Source organism: Musca autumnalis, unplaced genomic scaffold (genome assembly GCF_047663935.1).
Source record: "Musca autumnalis isolate F117 unplaced genomic scaffold, ASM4766393v1 scaffold_1, whole genome shotgun sequence".
Taxonomy (NCBI): Eukaryota; Metazoa; Arthropoda; class Insecta; order Diptera; family Muscidae; genus Musca; species Musca autumnalis.
In genome coordinates this window covers 306,899,651-306,920,316 of record NW_027411644.1, presented here as the reverse complement: position 1 = coordinate 306,920,316, position 20,666 = coordinate 306,899,651, and the positions used below count along the sequence as shown (strand labels likewise).

At 39.8% G+C, this 20,666-nt stretch overlaps 1 protein-coding gene across 1 annotated transcript; it reads left to right on the top strand.

Moving 5' to 3' along the window:
• The first annotated feature begins 3,614 nt into the window (after positions 1-3,614).
• On the top strand, positions 3,615-4,571 carry TfIIA-S (general transcription factor IIA subunit 2). The gene is made up of 2 exons (XM_073962104.1): positions 3,615-3,830; positions 3,999-4,571. Exons 1-2 carry the CDS (start codon positions 3,759-3,761, stop codon positions 4,248-4,250), a joined length of 324 nt encoding a protein of 107 aa, XP_073818205.1. The 5' UTR covers positions 3,615-3,758; the 3' UTR covers positions 4,251-4,571.
• The last annotated feature ends 16,095 nt before the right edge of the window (positions 4,572-20,666 follow it).

Genomic DNA, 20,666 nt, shown 5'->3' with positions numbered 1-20,666 from the left:
GCAAGGCAGCTTATGTACGCAGGCCTTAAATACCCTCTTTAGCCTAACCCTGCGTTTACAAATGCCAGTATTGGCAAGACAATAGCAAAAATACAAACCTTTTTCACAAATACATTTATAAATTTTTTAATATGTATAGAGCAAAGTATGAATGTATTGGTGAAAATGGTTTGTAACTTTGCTATTGTCTTGCCAGTACTGTCTGTGTGTAAACGCCTAGTAAAGGCTGAGGGTATAACAAGCATAAGCTTTGTTCCTTTACGTTAAATTTTCTTCAAGTTTTACCAGTTTTACCATTTTTAACTCGGAAAGCGTTCCTTAACCCCAACAAGTAGTAAAACTGGAAGCAATTTTTAAGAGAGTGAGAGGAGAGAGAGCCAAAATGGCTTTCTCTTTTGCTACTTTCTGCTCGACAAATTTCGTTGTGTAAATAGTGGAAAATCTGTCAAACTGTTGATTTGACATTTATTTGACAATTAAGGCAAAAGAAAAAAAGAAAACTACTAAAAGATTAAACCAATGAAATAAAAAAAAACAGTGAAGTTTTGTTTGTTTGTTATTTTTTTTAAGGCAGCCACGTTTGTTTTTGACATTGCTTCCAGATCTACTATTTTTCCGTTTCTTTACTTTTGTGCAAAACTTGTTAACTGAGAGCAATTTTCAGAGTTTTCTGAGAGAAGAGAGAACTTCTCTCTTTTGTTACTTTTACTAATAAAAAAGTATAGGAACAAAGCTCTTATCATCATCATCTGCTTTTATACATGAAAGGACAGTTGAGTTCATGTATTCATTGTCAAAAACCCAAAACTTGCCTGTATGACCTAGGCGTCCAGACAACTGAAATAGTAGTTGTAAAATTATGAATGAAAATCATAGATTTTTTTTGTTTTCCGTTCACATATTTTGTTATTGTTCATGTTCATTTGTTTTCAACACATTTCAATTATTATCTCACTTATTTTTACAAAAATGTCAAAAATTTATCTTCCTTACTGTCTGTGAAAAAACGACAAATGTATGTATGTTTTAGTAAATCAGAGTTGTATTTGAACACAAACTGTCTGGTGTATACGCCTAGTTATAGCCTATTTATATTATAGCTTTTTGACATATACGCAATGGAAATGACATTTGAAACCAAGTGGGTTTGTTAAATCCGCTTATATAAACGTACTATAAACCCCAAAAAGTAGTAAAACTGGTAGCAGTTTTTAAGAGAGAGAGAGAACAATAACGGCTTTCTCTTTTTTCTGGTAGCCAAACTTCTTCGGTTAAAAAATGGTACAACTGATTTTTCGACAAATTTATTTATGTTTTAGTATATCAGAGTTGTATTTGAGGACATACTGTCTGTTGTAAACGACTAGTTACCAACAAAGCAAGCATAAAAAGATTTAATAAAAACATTTGATTAATGAAGAGTGAAAATTTAACTATTAATATTAATTATTAATGGTAATTATTTTGTGTTGTTTTTTTAGTTTATTTATGTTTGTTTTGTTTTTATTGGTATGAGAAACACAACAAACGCGAATGGTAAAATAAAGAAGACACGCAAAAATCTTAAATTTCACGTTAACGTGTGTGGACACTAACGAAACTTAAAAAGAAACTTTGGTTTCAAGAAAACTTGCTAGTCTGACGAACGACTAACTCCAAAGCCACATACTAAAACTTTCATACGAAACTTTCCCATTATTTTGGCGTCCTTACTCTAAAGCCACACACTGAAACTTTCATACGAACCTTTCCCATTATTTTGGCGTTCCCCAATACAGAAATTTTATAAAATTACTTTAATATGGAACTCGATCTATAAACGCCAAAATAATGGGAAAGTTTCGTATGAAAGTTTCAGCGTGTGGCTTTAGAGTTAGGTCGAGTTCCCCAATACAGTAATTTCATAAAATTACTTTAGTATGTCCCGGGCCACACTAAGAGTAATTTCAATGAAATTTTAACATGAAAGTTAAAGAAAATGTAAAATAAAACGGTCTCTTGGTTTCATACGAATATTACAACAAAGCAAAATTGCAGAACACATGAAACCGTGTACACTAGTTTCTTGAAATTATGCATTTTTTCCAAAAAATGCAAAGTTTCATGTCAAAATTTCATTGAAATTACGCTAGTGTGGCCCGGGACTATGGAACTCGATCTATGAACGCCAAAATAATGGGAAGGTTTCGTATGAAAGTTTCAGCGTGTGGCTTTAGAGTAAAGGAACACAACTTTTGTTTCTTTTTAACATTGTTATGCTTGGCTTACATTTACGAAATCCACTCGATTTCAACTGTCAATACCTTTGCGTATACGTCAAATGAAAAACTCGTCAAACTCACACTGGGTGTACAGACCCATTGAGGCGAACTGTAAGTTTTTTTCCTGCATCAATATGCGTGAGGTGGAAGCGACATACTTCGGTTTTCGATAGACTGGGCCTTAGTCTCCATCTTCGGCAATAGGATGAGATTATTGATAGATCATCCTCTAAAGCCTTTTCCAAAATATGAAACTTAGAGTTTTGTACTGCGAACGCCATATCGTCCGCGTAGATGAACTTGCGGAAAACAGTCTCAGGAAGATCGTGGGTGTACAGATTGAAGAGTGTGGGAGCTAGAACTGAGCCCTGTGGCAAGCCGTTGTTGAGTTTTCTCGTTCTGCCATGATTGTTGTTTAGATAAACAGTGTAGGGGCGCTCGCTGAGGAGAGCTGATATAATGTTACAAATTCTACTGCACGGTATGATCTTATTCAGTTTCAGCAGGAGTCGTTTTTTCCATACTGTGTCATAGGCAGCCGACAGATCGACGAATGAAACCGCTGTCTTTTGCATTTGGCCGAAACCATTTTCTATGAAATTCGTGAATGCTAGTACTTGGTCGGTGCAGTTCCTACCTTTTCTAAATCCAGCTTGTTCAGGTGAGATAAACTTCTCTATTTCTTCATCAATACGGCTCAATAAAAGCCTTTCAAATAACTTTAGGCACACTAAGAGGAGAGGAATGGGAAGGTACCTCGAAGCTTCAGCTGGGTTTTTGCCTAGTTTGACTTCTTAAAGAGACCCGGGATACGGCCTGAGTTATAAGCGATATTTGTTTTGTATGGGGTATAAAGGGTAGAGAGATTTGTGTGTTTTGTATTTCGTCGTTATAAAGGAAGACGTTATAAGCGCGATTACTTACAATTTTTACAAATTGTTACTGGATGTTGTTCGTTTACTCTACAGTACCATGCAAAAGACCTTAGTCGATTACAAGAAGTTACTGAACTTGTACAAATTTGTAGAAATTATTGAGTAAACGAACATACCTTGTATTTACCTTTGCCGTCTTTCAGGTCCGGGAAATTGCCTGTTTTTCCATTCCATATATATGGTATGTTCCTTTACTTTTGAAAATGGTAAAACCGGCAAAAGTAGTAAAAGTTGTAAACTGCACCCATATGAATTGTATGGTCTCTGAAGTAAAAAGTGGTAAAACTTGAAAATTCTTGCATGTAAAGGAAAAGGGCTATATTCGTAACATTCCATTCACTTGCAAGGTGGCAACTTCGTTGTATTATCAATGCATAGTGAATAGTTTGACGTCTTTGTTCGATTAGTTGTAATGTCATTTTAAGTTTTTCTTCCATTCTTGCATTTTCTTCTTCCTATTCATTCGGCTTTTGATTACTTGTTGTTGGTTGCATTGATTTTTAAAACAATTTTCACAAGATTTTTTGTTTTATATCATTTTAAAACGATTAAATAAAGTAACATGTCCTATCAACTCTATCGTAATACCACATTGGGCAATACCCTGCAAGAAAGTTTGGATGAATTGATTCAGGTGAGGATGAGGGCAACAAATTAAGGATAATTTTGAAGACTATTTTAGATGTCACAAAGTCACGACAACAATTACTAACTCTTTGAGATGTGCATTTTATGTGAATTTGTTCCCACAAATTTGTTACCGATAAATAATTAATACCTATCCTCTCTTATTAATTTTCAGTATGGACAAATAACACCCGCATTGGCATTTAAGGTCCTGCTGCAATTCGACAAATGCATCAATAATGCCCTCAGTCAGCGTGTCAAGGCCCGTGTTACCTTCAAAGCCAATAAACTGAACACCTATCGTTTTTGTGACAATGTTTGGACACTGATGTTGAATGAAGTTGAATTCCGAGAAGTCCATGAATTTGCCAAAGTAGACAAAGTGAAAATCGTGGCATGTGATGGCAAAAGTGGTGAATTCAATTAGACCTGTTGATGATCCTACTAGCATGATTTCGATATTAAATTGTGTATTGCATAATTTTCAAAGACAAAATTCATATTCAATGATTGTGCAGTTAGAGTACATAGTTCATACATACATACGTACATACAATGATAATATGGCTGATGGCTAGAATTGTAGGAACTAAGAGGTAATTTTAAGTTTTGTGGAGTTATGGTTTCATCAACATGTTTTTGGCTAGAAAATGGACATAACAGTAATGATAATGGAATGAAACAACAAATACCATGTATTTAATATTTAAGGTTTTCTAAATAAACAAATTTAATTTATGTAGCATAACTATTTGTTATTATGGATTACTATCTAATGATTGAAAAGCAAATTTTTCATGGATCTCTTCAAGGAATGCAAAATCGGTTGTAATATAAACCTTCAATATTCGATTGCAAAATAAACAAATCTACTGCAAATATACGCGAAAAGGAATGCAATATCAGTTATTGGTAAGTTAATTTTAAAATATGTTGTTATGAACTAATTTTGTTAATTATAATTAAGAAGATGATTTAAAACATTTTAAAGCGTTACTTAGGCTTAAGTAGTCAGGTCCCAAGGAAGAAAATATTTGTGATCGTCTGAATGCTCATCACCTTGTTCTTTTAGTTTTCTCCCTGAAAGGAAAATGAAAATATCCACAACAATATCCACATTGTTCCTGTTCGTCACCTACAGATGAAGCTTCCACTGAATACGCTGGTCGATGGGTCACTAACAACGTCAAAAATAGTCGAATACGAGCATGTATGTATGTACTTGCTGGGTTGACGGCCACTGGCAGAGAGGAAGTTTCCTCGCATCAATCCGGTACATATAATCGTCACTGCATTAGACGCGCCCTACAGGATTCTAGGAGACTGCCATGCTGGAAACACGCTTCTGGAAGATATCTCAGTTAAAGAGGTTAGCCCGTTCCCAAAGTCCATTAAAGCTATTTACCGTCTGTGCAAGGAAATCTCGCGATTTCTTGTTTAGAAAGTTAATGACTTAGATACCCATTTGAAGGAAGGCAATGCCAAAGGTCGATCACCCTGATTCGCCATCGCAGAAACAATGACACATTGAAGACCTGGTTTGAATAAAAACCAGTGACTTTTCCTGCTTCTTCCGTCATGGTCAGCTCTGTCGATATTTGTCACCCAAAGATTGCCATTGAGCCGGTTGACCGGTTTAGTGTATGGTTTTTTGCTCCCTTGACCATGCGCATTGTAGGTCACTTTTTCCATAGGAGGTAGATTGCCTTTTCTGTACTAGGTATTTTATCCATCGTCTTCTTGAGCGATGTTCGTCTTTCCAGAAGATTATGGTCTCTCAGCCGAACTATCCACCTTTTCTTCCCAACAGACTTTGGGAGGTACCCTCCTATTCTCCTTTTGGGGTTGAATTGAGCTTTGAGGAAGAACTCCTCGTTTGCTACTCTTCCTGCCGATAAGGGACCACTACAGTTTACGATGTGTGATGTTATAATTGTTATCCAAGGCACAAAATCATTCAAAGTGCTTGAACCTGACGGAATTACAATGGTTATACTGAGCAGCTGGATGAACTAGGAGTCGAGTATCATAGCAACCTATCGTTAGCCACCCTAATAGTTCTCGAAGCCTAAAAAATGTACATGATGGTCCCCTTACTGAAACCCGGCAAGGATACCACCAAAGGTGAATCATACAGGCCGATCTCACTTTTGTCACCGGTAACAAATATTTTTGAGGCGTTACTGCTCTTCACGCTCTTATGTGTTATCCAGTTGCGAATCATTAAAGCCGGGTTTCGGAAGCAGCATAGTACCACAACAGCACTACACACTATTTCCCCACATATTAGCCGAGGTCTCATCCAGAACGACTGAGGTCGCCGCACAACAGCCAAGCCAAGCTTTTTGGGGATGTCGAAAATACTACTCTCCGGCCTTGTTTGAAACGTTGGGTCAGCAACTATATGTTTGGCCGTCAGAAGTCCAAACCACGTAGACTGAAACAGGGATTTCAACAAGGAGGGGTGATACCTCCGGAACAGTTGTATGTTCTACCTTTCTGCAATTACCGACGGCATTGAGATAATTATGTACGTGGATGATTTTACGCTCATGGCGTCAGGTCCCTACGTTGATAAAATTTGTGACTCATAAAAAGCCTTTGATACTGCCAAGCACTCCACACCGTTTGAGGATATCGAGCAGACTACCCTCCGGCCAAATTTAAAACATTGAATCAAATTTATGTGTGGACGGAATTCATGGAATTCAGGAACATGAAGTTAAATACCCGTAGAGTGAAACAGAGGTGTGGTGATATCTCCCGAACTGTTTAACGTTCACTTCTCCCGTATTTCGCCCCATCCAGGCGTCATTGAAATTGTGAAGTTTGCGAATGATTGTACGAACTTGGCGTCAGGTACCTTTCATGATGCTATTTGTGAACGTCTGATCACCTATTTAGCTGATCTTACCACCTTTTCTACGCGAGGAATCCACAAATATCTGCCACTAAATCCACGGCCTCTTTGTTCACTACATGGACAACAGAGGTAAGAACACGGTTTAATGTCATCAGCGATGGTAGCAGAATTCCGACCACAAATTACCCCAAAATTTTAGGGGTCACATTGGACAGCATGTTCATGCTATCCGCGCATGCCATGCCTATCTGAGACAAGTTAAAATGTTGGAACAAGGTCCTCAAGTCCCTAGCCCTCAGGTCGGTCTATGGTAAGCTACGCGGCGCCAGTGTTGTATTCAAGCTTGTCAGAATGCCCCCTGTGAACTCCAACAGAGACACTACTCATGTCTTCAATGGACCATCTATCTACATGAGGAGACAAGAATTCTTCCAGTACTGCAACACAATGGCAAGCTTTCGTTGCAGAACTTCTTCGATTGTTACCATGAGAGCTATCCTAATAACCATATCGTGTGAATGTAGTTCTCGCAGCGGAGTAGCGTCAGCTGCTACGACAAATCAGAGAAATTCTGGATCAACTACGCTCGGAATGTGCAGTCGTCTAAATTGCTATAGCGCAAGGATCGACGACAACGCGCAAAGCATTTACCCAACATGTGGCAGAACCGCACAACCTTTTTCAACTGCCCTGAAAAATCTTCTCAACTAACTCCAGTAGCTTTGTGGCTACAGCCGATCGAAGGAGCCACATTACTAAAAATCAATTGACACAATTTGATATTTTGTAAGTAAAATATACAAAAAATGTCTCAAAAATTTCCATTTCGGAGTCGGGTTCCCCGGGCCTCCTCCTGGCTACGTCGGTGCTTGTACCTCTTATGTTCACCGACTAACCCGTTAGCTCCCAGCTTCAGTACCTGACTGTGGATTTATTGGGCTCATCACGCTCATTTGCTAATCCCGCCGCCTCTGTTCTCTGTTCTGGGAAATTGTTCTCAATTCGGGTATTCGACCAACAGCTATACCCGAACATCAGAAGGATTGGGCAGATCTTTGAAGCGGTGATTAATGAACTCTTTGAAACTCGACCAATCAGGTTTCCCATGATTGACGAAAGTGCGGCGTTCAGAGGTGATGAAATCGGGCGGTCTGGAGACAATTATGAGGAGATGGTGTGATCCAAGACAAACTACGGGTTGCCAGGTGACGTCATTTGTAAGAACTGTGACACTCTCCGCTAGTTCTGGTAGGGGCGTCCTCATTTACCGTGCAAATTGTAGATCTATCAATCTGCTCAGCCAGGGCTATAACCCTCTGATCATTGCCGAAAACCGAAAGCCACAACTCATGATTAGCATAAAATCTCAAATAAAATAAAACCAACCGGTTATGACCTTTCAACAGCGCGCTAATATTGAGCATATAACCTGGAGTATATCTATTTATCGGCGGGATGTATACGTTGAGCAACTCTACCCCGACAGTTCCTCACCTATCCCCCCATACATTCCATGTTCGGATCATTAGAGCCAGACTCAAGCGAAATAGGTCTGTATTGAACAGACTGCTGCTATAGAAAAGATAATTCGCCACATCCATTTCTGGTGCTATTTTTCCTCCGTACGTTGTAACTATCACAATGCTGTAAGCTGAAGTTGTTGTTGAGTTTAGATTCCTGCACCGCCGCGACCCTAATATTCTTCCGACTCATAAAGTACACTATTTCCTCTATCTTATCACGGAATCCAGTACAATTAAATTGCAAAAAGGATCCATTTCCAGGGATAGGAACAGCAACGGCTGGTGTTAAATTCTGTGTGTGCGTCGGCTATTGGGGGCAGCGTGGGAGTCTGATGACGATGACTCTCTTGGCGCTGTGATCACGCAGTCCCTCACATGGACGAATCCAGAGTAACCCCAACCACTCCCGGCATCTATTGCATTTCATCGTGGTTTGAGTGTAGTGGATGCGGTGGATGTGACAAACCGAGCACATCGACATTGGTCATGGGCTTTCCTCCGTCCCGGCACGTACCAAAATTATCCGGAGGAAACATTCCGGGATATGCTGCTCCCAGCACAGAAATAACAATTATGGGGTATGTTCTGAGACACACTTCACGCCTCAAGCGTTTTGTTTAACCCATATACGCTTATTTGTGGAGTATTTTATGGACGGACGAGGGTGTACTCTTCTTTTTAAATACCCTAATGAATCTTAGCCCCAATAAATTCGCAAAAAATTGGAGTAAATGGCGTAAACAAAATGCTTGGGGCGTGAGGTGAAGTGTGTCTTACAACATACCCATATGATCTGGTTGGTGCAACCGCCTGCCCGGCTTGTAATAATGAAACGTTAGACACGATGCGCCCGTTCAATTGTCACGTCAAACCAACACAGCTAACTCCAATTTCGATGTGGGAAAAATCTATCAGGTTTGCGACTTTCCTGAACATGGAGTTAGAAAGAAAATCTGATTAGCAGAAATTATTTGATCCATGTAGACTTCGGTTCTTATTGTAAAAGCTATATAAAGTGTGTTGGATTGTATATAATAATTGTTCCACAAACATCCCATAAGGGATAAGGGAGACTTCTCTTGGACTTGGATTGTATATACAAGAAAATAAATGTGGAGTATGGTAAGAATACTTATAGCCACATCAAGGCGGATGCGAACCCTGGATAAACACATTGCGGCTACACAATTTAATTACCTCCATGATAAATTTAATTTCTGGTCGTCAGATCGCTGTACATGTACTTCAATATGGCTCCAAGTATCTTGGCCTCATTTCTGTTATTGAATATTTATCTCAGGACTAAATACCATTAATAATAATCGTTTGAAATATATTTTGGTTTCCAAGCCAATTTGCAATTTAGTTTTGCGATGCTCCTCACTCATTAAAAACTTCTTAAATCAAATAACTATAAAAAAATAAAAAATAATATAAAATTAATAAATTGATTAATATACAAACATGTTTAATATTTAATCCACTAACTAATTGAAATCATAAATTTGTTCATTAACCAAAAATTATTAACTTATCTTTAAATTGTGGATCTAATCATAAAATTTCGAAACAAGTAAGTGCATTTTAAAATCAAGATTGGTGTTGACAAAATCCCCAGCTTAATTATTTTTTATTTCTCTTTCAATATTTTTAGAAAGTGTTAATTAAGTAAAATTAACATCTGCCTCCACTCAACCGTATCACGCGATCGTTTACAGGCAGAAACCTGACAAAACTCCACCTCTGAAGCCGTGGTGCATACACGAGTTGAAATATTAATTAACGCATTGTAAACCGATGGTGAATTTCATTGACTTCTCTAGACAATATTGGTCACTCATCGTAGATTCAGATCAATTAACAACTTTTTATAATTTTGCTTTAAAAAAAAATCATAAAATTCTCTGCGTCAGATCGCCAAAGTTGGTCTATTTGTAGACAAAGAGTTTTTAGTTTTTTTTTTCTTTTTTGTAACAGTTATGAAATAAAATTTTTGCCTACGTCAATCTAAAGTGAGGAAGGTCAATGAATCATAGATTTAAAGATATATTTAAAAAAAAGATTATAGGAAAAAACCTAGCTGGCGATTACTGTAAATTTCCATTCAGTAAATTCGCCTCTTAATGCTCGTGTCATGAATTTTTTTAATCAAAATTAAAAGTCTACGTCTTCCGACTGCGGAAAATATGAATAAAAATAATGTTGAAGAAAAAAAAAATGAAAATGCAAGAGTGAAACAGTCAACCAAAAAGTCTACATACGAGAGGCACTAGAAAACCTTCCGGCCTAAGCAACACGCAGTGTCGCCAGGAGCGCCCGGAGTCATTTGACATTTGTTTTGGAAAGTTTAACAGGGGCAGTGCTTAGTATCGTGCGGCCTCAATACAACGCCAAACGTACAAAGTTCCTAATCAGCCAAAATCGACGGAACCTGGCAAGACTTATTGCAGTGTTAACCGATCACTGGACTATTGATAACCACGCAAAGCGCTTAAATGTACCACACAACGACCACTGTCGCAGCTGCGGATATGAAGAAGAGGAAGAAACTTTGGAGCACCTCCTCTGTTCCTGCCCTGCACTAATGCAACGACGACTTAAAGCTATAGGACGACCGTTCCTTCATAATATCGCCGAGATAGCCGAAGTAGGTCCGGGAGACCTTCTGCGATTTCTTAACTCATCAGGTTGGATTTAACTGCCAATTTAATACTACGAAATAACAATTCATGAACGTGTAACCACACCACAAAAGGGTATTCCTTATATACTAATTGAGGCTATAAAGTATAGCCAACACGTAAACCAACCAAACCAACCATAGTGCGGGCCCATGCCGTATACTGGGCAGATGTCTTGCACGGTGCGATCGATTTCCGCCCAATAGGAATTTAGGCGACTGCAATATCAGGAGCGTAATTGAGCCAAAACTACTCTGGTTTGTCGTGGCAGCTGACGCTCTTCAGCTGCGATAGATGGGGAATCTACTCCGATGACTGCATTCACACAATTCCTTATGGCCTTAGCAACTGAATCAGTGTGAATGCTGTTCAAACCTGCCTGATATGCCTGTTGATCTAGAGGTTCTCTCCTATATTGTTGGACCTCCGTCTCTAGAGCATGAATATCCTTCTTGATATGCCTGGGTGTATCGGTGGCCAGCAGATAGTGATTGGGATGGCTCTCTTGGTAACAACCGAGCAAGTACTGCATCTCATTATGCTGTCGTACTGGAAGAATCTTTGCCTCCTCATGTAGATGGTCCATTGTAGATTTGAGGAGGCACCCTGTTGCTGTTGTCAGGGCGGCGTTCTGACAAATTTGTGGTTAACAAGGTTTCTTTATCTGCACCCCAAGTGCTGCCTGCTAGGGACTTGAGGACCTTGTTCCTATATTTCAGTTTATGGCAGATAGCTGTGGCATGCGAGGACGACGTGAAAGTGTTGTCGAATGTGACCCCTAGAATTTTGGGGCAGTTTGTGGTCGGAATTCTGCTACCATCGACCATGACATTCAACTCTGTTCTCACCTGTGCCGTCCATGTGGTGAACAGAGTGGCCGTCGATTTAGTGGCGGATATCTGCATATTCCTCGCGTGGAAAAAGTTGGTAAGATCGGTTAAATAGGAGTTCAGTCTCTAACAGATGTCATCAGGGTAGGTACCCGACGCCAGGATCGTAAAATCATCCGCATACGTTACGGTCTCAATGCCGTCTGGAGGGGGCAGAATACAAGAAAGGTAAAGGTTAAACAGTTCCGGATATATCACCCCTCCTTGGGGAACTCCCTGTTTTACTCTACGGGGTTTGGATTTCTTGTTCCTGAATTCCACATACGACTGGCGACCACACATATAGTTTATTATCCAACGTTTCAGACTTGGCCGGAGGGTTGTCTGCTCGATGTCCTCGAACAGCGTGGAGTGCTTGACAGCATCAAAGGCTTTTGATTAGTCAAGCGCCACCATTACTGTTCTATCGCACGTCCGATCCTGGTTGAGTCCTCGACAAATATGTGTGGAGATGGCGTGCAGCGCTGTTGTCGTGTTGTGCTGCTTACGGAATCCATGCTGATGATCGGCAACTTGATAGCTATTTCTGATACTGGGCAGGACTAAGGCCTCAAGGGTCTTTGCTACGGGCGACAAAAGCGAAATCGGCCTGTATGATTCACTTTTGCTGGCATCCTTGCCGGGCTTCCGTAGTGGGACCACCCTGCCCAAACTGTCGATTGAAATAACTTGCGCACCTCTTTGGGTCAGTCAACGTAACGTCGCCAAACGTGACTGAGGTCCTATCTTCCCTTCTTCCAGGGTTCGAGAGTGACTTAACCGTTGCCCACCATTTACTTATACCGGCTCCAATGTTGCAACTCTTCAGATGATTTAACCACTTGTTCCGCTTATGCTCGCCGACCAGCCTGTTAACTTCCAGTGTCAGCTCCCTGACTCTGGGATCATTGGGGTTGGTTCGGCGAAGCTCATCACGCTCATTTGCTAATCCCGTCGCCTCTGCTGGGAAGTTTGGTCTTACTTCGGGTATTCGACCAGCAGGGATATGGCGAGCGGCTGCAGCAGTGATGATGTCTCGGAACGTCTTTCCGCTACCCGAACATCAGAAGGATTGGGCAAATCTCTGAAGCGGTGATTGGTGAACTCTCTGAAACTCGGCCAATCAACTTTTCCACGATTGACGAATGTGCGGCGTTCAGAGGTGATGAAATCGGGTGGTCTGCTGATTGAGACAATTATGTGGAGATGGTCTGATCCAAGGGAAATGACGGGTTGCTAGATGACGTCATTTGTCAGACCAGGTGACACGATGGTTATGTCTGGCGAACTGTGACACGCTCCTCTAATTCTGGTAGGGGCGTCCTCATTGACCGAGCAAAACGTAGAGCTATCTATCTGCTCAGCCATCGCTATACCCCTCTGGTCGTTTCCGAGGGCCGAATGCCACATCTCATGATGCGCATTAAAGTCCCCCAGGACCAGACGATTATGACCTTCCAAAAGCGGGCTAATGTCAGGCTTATAATCTGGGATACAGCTATTTCTCGGCGGGATGTATACGTTCAGCAACTCTATCTCGGCAGTTCCACACCTGACTGCTTTCCTTTAATTTTGTTACTTTTACTATAAAAAAGTAAAGGAACAAAGCTAACATGAGGACTACATGCCGCTCATATTACGACAGAATAACTTTCTTGGAGGGTAAGTCCATACTGACTGAGATAATTACCCTGAAGCTGTAAAAAACCAACGGTCACCAACTAAAATGACTCATATAGGGACTGCCCGATTTGGTTCAGTATTTTCACATTTCAGTGAGCAGAAATTTTGACTGCATAGCACAGAATGACGAAACTGAGTTCTATAGTCCTAGCCTAATCAAATATTGGTTCTTGCGTCACAACACACCCCTTTTGTGGGCGATCTGCTAATCTACACCTAAGATACATTTTATCACTTCGACCAACTTCAACGCTACTTTACCTCAAGCACGTTCGCAGTTTTAGTTTTTTGTTTTGATAGACATTTAATGAAATGACACTTCTAATTCATATCTCTTCACAAAAAAAAAAAAAAAAATATTATTACTCATTGATATTTTTATTTCTATTTCAATTGTTTTTTAGTGTGTCAGTCGTCGGTTAGTTAGTTTATATCTTCGATAGAGTCACTAAATCAGATATTTTTTTATTTGCTTTGCTGTAGTACAACCAAAATGAAATGTTTTGTTTAGTGTGACATTGCAGCAACTACAAATAAAAAAACTCGTAGGTTGTAAATTATTGATAACTTTATCAGGACCCAATGATTTCTAACTACAATAAAATAATAACAAAAACAACAATGAGAAATAAAAACTTCAATACTAAAATAAAAAAACTTTGTTTTCATATTATTTATTTCTTCTCTTTCGAACAAAAATTAATTCCCCTCTTAGATAACTTACCTACGATACGTGCGGGATTTTTTATGGACTTTGAAAGGTTTTTTGCACACACAACGCAATGCCATAGTTGTGGGATGGATTAGTTACTTAGCTGTTGTTGCTGTCGGTCTTTTTGAAAGCAGATAAAGTTGCGGTTTTAGCTGGTTAGTTTAGATATCGTAAAAATAGATTTGGTTATTTTAATTAAAATACAAGTGGAGGCAATCAATGATGATCCGCCAAGTAGACCATTCAGCTAAACTTGCACTATATTTTGTTATCAAGAATATTGTCTAAATTTAGGAATTCCTTAAGAGGAAAATAATTAAAATTTATTTTACTAAGAAAAAAGGAAGTTTGTTACCAACGTGGCACAATGCTAGGCATGGCACACAAAAAGCTTGGAATTTCGAAAATCCGACAGGACAATATCACACATTTTAGTGGTAGTGGTTGTACAGCCACTCAACTTAAACGCTTCGTGATATGTCAGCAGGGTCGAATTGAAATTACTTTTAATCCTAGATATTCTAGTCAACATGTTTATACGTGATCATTTAGGGGGATTCGGTATCCTTTTTACTATTAGGGACAAATACCTTTAAAATTTAAACAACTTTACTTTGATCTCTCTGCAACAAGTCGACTATGCCTACAGGCATACCCGTCAGGGGTAACAATCTTGACGCGATACGGGACCTTAGGTCACAATTTTCTGCGCTCGACATGTTATCCTGAATGAAGACCTAATATTCATTCTACATGACATCTTGTACAGAGAAAAGTGTGACTGACCAAAGGTTATCCACCTTTGTCGTGACCCAAGCAGGCGAACTCATAATCCACAGTACACCTTTAGGTGAGTGACATATACATATGTATATACACTTTTAAGATTAAGGTGATGGAGTTGCGCCGAGGATCTGAATGGCCGACAAGTGTCTAAAGAAGTCTGGTTGCTAGCAGCTCCACCTCGACGCCAGGGCACGGGTCGGGGGCAAGCCGTCACTGCGTACGATGGTCCATCCCCTTACGGCACACTCGTGGGAACAATCTATGGAAAAAAATACTAAAAAAAAACAAGTAAGAAAAGTCTATAGTCGGACGGAGCCGACCATGGGATACCCTATACCTCTATCCCTTGACAAACGCTCTTCACGGAACTTCTTTTCAATGATTGTGAAAATTTAATTATCAAATATCAGATATGTAATGTATAATACTGTTACGGAATTAGATTTAACTAATCTCCGTGTAGACGTTGTTTTATTCCCCGATACGATTTGTACCAAATAAAACAGGGTTCGTTTTAGATTACGTTTCTACAATGCTTTATTTACTTTATTACACTTATTCAGAACCGACTTTAATTATTAAGCACACAGCAAATCTCTAGTTAGCACGCAGCTATTCTTTAACCGATCTGTTCAGTTCAACGCTTAAAACACAACTACTCCGTCATTGCCATTTCCCCGGTATTTTATACCCCAAAGTCTCCCTGTTCTAGAGTCCTCCAGAACACATATGGCAACATCTCGAATCTGTGCAGCGAACACACAGACGCACATTCGCACTAAGCGAACAACCATACTCACATACATACATGGGGGAATACAATTGGACGACAAGCACAGTAATGACGTAACAACAAACAAGTGCAAAGAAGTAACAAACTAAACAATAATTACATGATTATGGCAAAACAAAATAAAAGCACACTAATGAAAGGTAAAGTAACATCTAGAATAATGAAGAGAGTTCTACATGGTAGTTGTTGTTGCTTAAATAAAGTAACTGCGTAATAAAAACTTTACGTTACAATTCAAATTTTTAAATTAACGGAAATTAAACTAAACTAACTTAAACCTATCAGTTACATTCGTAACAATACTTATGACCAAAACCAAAAAGTTATCTAGCATGACAAAGACATTTTTGTAGCAGAAAAGGAAAATTTAGTTCAAACAAACTTAAATGTAATGAAACCCACTTATGTAGTACTACTACTTCCGTTGTTTAACCGCTACGTTATTGAAATTTTTACCAATTTCGCACAAAAGTTTCAGTCCATTTAACCCGCTAAGTATTATCTGATCTTCACGTTGGTTTGTACGCTTCTTCTTCATCATAAACTCAAATTTTGTCTAAAATTTTGCGGGCTATTATTTTGACCTACAGAGCCGGTAAAAAATTGGTTAAAATTTTGTTTTTGGTCCATTCCATCCCCTGAACATTTCACGATCATCACCAAAAACTAATCATTTCTATGAACCCAATCTCCTTAAAAAATTTGTTGCAGTCGGTCCATAATTGCGGCCTTAAGCTTGTTTACAATTTTTAATGGACGGATACACATCGCTAAATCGCTTTATCTCGTCGTGATATGAATTTTGGCATACCAAATAAGGGGTCTAGGACGAATATTTCGTGGTGTTACATAAACTTTTGGAGAGACAATATGTAGCATGGTATAAAAATGTGGTTCTCTACACAGAACCCATTATATATTAGGCAGTAGGCCCGTTATCTAGCAAACACTTTATTGCAATTTACATCAGAGGAAAGGTCAGTAGTTTTTTCCCATATGTAGGCTACTTTGCGAAATATATATGTCCTCAAGGAATTAAAATATAGACCAAAAATAAAATTTCTATATTTTTCATACAAAAGTAATGGTCCATTTCAGCCGCTAAAGAATATCAGATCATCATTCAAAATTGTAGGCATCTTTTTCGACCTATACTCTTGCTGGGTGTAAAATTTCGTGACTATTGATGTATAATTGCGACTTCTAGCGAGTTTATTATTACACTACAAACAAATAACGGAATATATTAGGCTGTAACTCTGTTATCTGATCATGCACATCAACATAATTGGCATCAATTCTCACTTGTTCGGAATGTCACTTCCAGAATTTAAGATATAAGCTGTTTATTAAAAATTTTCACAATTTTCACACAAAAGTTTTGGTCCATTTAACGCTCAAAATACTATCCGATCGCCATCTCAAATTGCAAGCTTCTGCTTTGTGATATACTCTTACCTTATTTAAAATTACGCGTTGATCGGTCTATTATTGAGACCTACAGAGCCGCTACAAAATTGGATAAATATTATGTTTTTGGTCCATTTAACCCGCTAAATATTTCACGATCATCACCAATAAGAATAGGGATCTATTCTGATCAGAACACGACCTCCATACAAAATTTCGTGACGATCGGTCCATAATTGCGGCCTGGAGCGTGTTTACAATTTATAATGGACAGACGGACGGACGGACGGACTGACGGACGGACACACATCTCAAAATCGCTTTATCTCGTCGAGATATGAAGAATGGTATACCACATTGGGGGTCTCCGACGAATATTTCGCGGTGTTACATGAATTTTTACCAAAACAAACTAATATGCTGTTTATATTAGAGCTTTTTGCAGGGTTAACCTTCTTTATGAGGATTTGTTTGAAATATAAGCAATGGAATTGACATTTAAAACCCAGTCGGTTGGTTAAATCAGGTTATATATAAACGGGGTATTATAATACCCTTTTCCACTTTGTGGTATAGGGTATAAAAACAAACAAAAACTAAAACAAAACTACCCCTTGGTTGCAGTGTGGCAAATTTTCCGAGGATGAACTCTTAGACTCCAGCCAGGAGCTGGTAGCTAGCCAACCAAGTGTAGTCAGCACTGCAAACAGCTCTGACTCACTTCAGCAACAAATAACTAAAGCAAAAACTCAAACCGTCACTGAGGATGGTCAATCTACTCTACCCAACAAAAAGAAGAAAAGCCCGTCCGACGTTTGTAAGGCCCTGTATCAGAAGGTAAAGTACATTCTCAGGTAAAGTACATTCTCTACAGTCCATGAATGGGATGAATAAGACAAGGTTACCTACACTAAAATCGTAGAGGAATACGAAAAAGCTAAAGCCTCCAAAACGACGATCACCCAACTTCCTTCAAGCGAGAACGCTTTCTCACAGAGGACAATAAGCACGCAAAGAGGAAAAAGTTAAAGCATAACACCACTGCCTCTTTAACAATAAAACGCCCATTCAACGAAGTCATTAAAGATAACCTGATGGTTGCCGTGGCCAACGACAAGAATGGTAAGCTGTCGCCTATCACCACAGCGGAATGGGACATGGTAGAAACAAAGTTGTCTGTCCAAAGTTGTCCTGTAACTTTATGGAACATGTTTTCGAAAACGATGATTCTCCTAGGACCGGACGACATTTCTACAGTCATGCTTAAAGATCTCGGTCCAGCAGCAATAAAAAATGCAGCTTACATCGTGGCGACGGTTACAATGTGCTGAGGAAGGATCGTACCAGAAGTGTAGAATTATGTAGCTTTCCTGTTGCACCGGTCTGTTACAATACAGACCTGTCTTGTATGAAGCTGGATCTAATAGAATGTAAGGGGTGCCAGTCAGGCGTGGTACCGAAATAGAGTTGCATATACATACGGCCTATTAATAGCTGTACTCCAGGTTAGAGGCCAAACATTAGCCTGCTTTTGGAATGTCAAAACCGACTGATCTTAAGGGACTTAAATACACGTCATGAGTTGTTGCATTCGGTCCTAGGGATATAGAGTTGGCTGGCCAGATTCATAGGTCTACGTTTTGTACACCCCTACCAGAATTAGCGTCAAATGACGTCACCTGCAAACCGTTATTTGTCTTGGGTCAGACTATAATCGTTCCCATCGGCAAACCGACCGGCATCATCACATCTGAACGCCACATTTTCATCAGTTTCCAAGAGTTCACCAAAGACTGTTTCCATCTGATGTGACCCCAAAGTCAGGTAGCTGACACAAGAACTTTATAGGGTCTTCGGTGAGCACAAATGGAACAAATGGTCAGATATACATGTACACTGAGGTGGCAGCGGCTGGCCGGAACATTGACGTTGTGTGATTCCGGGTCAATCCGGTACGAATGAACCCGCTGCTGTGGGATTGGTGAGAGAGTATCAAATATACTGAAGAGTTGCAACATTGGTGCCGGAATTTGTGAATTGTGGGCACCTGTTAAGTCACTCTTGATCCCTGGAAAGAAGGGTAATAAAACCTCAGTCTTGTTTGACCAATTTACTCTGACTGTTCCGAAGAGTTGACAAGTTATTTTAATCGTCAATTAGTCGACCATACAGGGATTGATAGGGCAAAGAGAACAGCACTAAGTCGCATTAGACGTCTTCCTGCCGATGAGAAAACGCCACACTTTACAATGGATGATTTTGTGAATGTCATTAGGAACGCTAAATCATACAAAGCGTTGGGCCCTGATGGAATTTCCATGGCGATTTTTAAACTGCTGGATTAGCCGGAGTCAAGTATCTCACCAAAGTTTTCAACCTGTCGCTAGCCACCCGCATCATTCCTGAAGTTTGGAAGGATGCCAGCAAAGGTGAATCGAACAGAGTTATTTCGCTTGTTCTCCATAGCAAAGACTCTTGAGTCTTTACTTCTCCCCAGCATCACAAACAGCTATTCAGATGCCGACAAACCCTACAACAGCGCTGCATATCAGCTGGAACACGCCATGCGATAGAACAGGGTTGGTGCCGCTCGACTTATCAAAAGCATTCAACGCCTCCTTCCGGCTAAGTTTTGTGTGGACCCAAATCGTATGTGGAATTCATCAACAAGTAGTCTAAGCCCTGTAGAGTGAAACAGAGAATTCCCCAAGGTGGGGTAATATCTCGGGAACTGTTAAACTCTACATCTCCTGCATTCCATCCCTTCCAGACGTGATTGAGATTTAACGTATGGGAATGCATCGTAAAGTATGCTGTAGTGCGATTCTCGAACTAATTTTTTGAATTACCGACAAATGTCGGTAAAATTAAAATGTTTATAATTTCGGTAACTATCGATGTTTTTCGGTAAGTTAGCGACGAATAAAAAGTTGTCCTAAAGTTCTACTGATAGCAAGAGTGATGTCAACTTTTTCCATGCGAGGAATGTTCAAATATCCACCACTAAATCTACGGCCGCTCTGTTTCAGGTTTGCAGTCAGGGTACCGACTGTATTATAACGGAGCCTCGTTGATACCTGGGCGCCTCAACGAGTAGCAGGCTTAGTTGTCAAGCCCTAATCATGGTAGTGGAGGGCTATGCCATGATTGTCTTCAGATCCGCCTGTCACAAATCTTTCTATGGATGATTATTTAAAAAACAACAACAAAAACAAAAACCAAACCCCATTGATAACGACCACTGCTATGACCACGGACACTGCTGCATCTGGTACAATAAACGCAAATTTGGACGGGGGCGGCTGTTCCACACCGACCCTGGACAGAGTTAGCAACTCAATTAACACGCAGAACAGGGAATTGCTCAATCTCTTGAGGGAAAGTGCATCCCTAAATCTGAGTCGGTTTCTCCCATAAGCAACTGGGAGGATATCCCCCTGTCGGATGACGAGATGGACATTACGGTCAACCCATCTCAGATGAACAGAGAGATGTCCCCCCCCCCCGGTGGCTTCGGGGAGCG

Bases quoted from the DNA above. Each gene is read 5' to 3' on its own strand.
- TfIIA-S (XM_073962104.1), top strand. From the start codon at position 3,759: ATGTCCTATCAACTCTATCGTAATACCACATTGGGCAATACCCTGCAA. The intron at 3,831-3,998 runs GTGAGGATGAGG...ATTAATTTTCAG, and splicing joins GTTTGGATGAATTGATTCAG to TATGGACAAATAACACCCGC.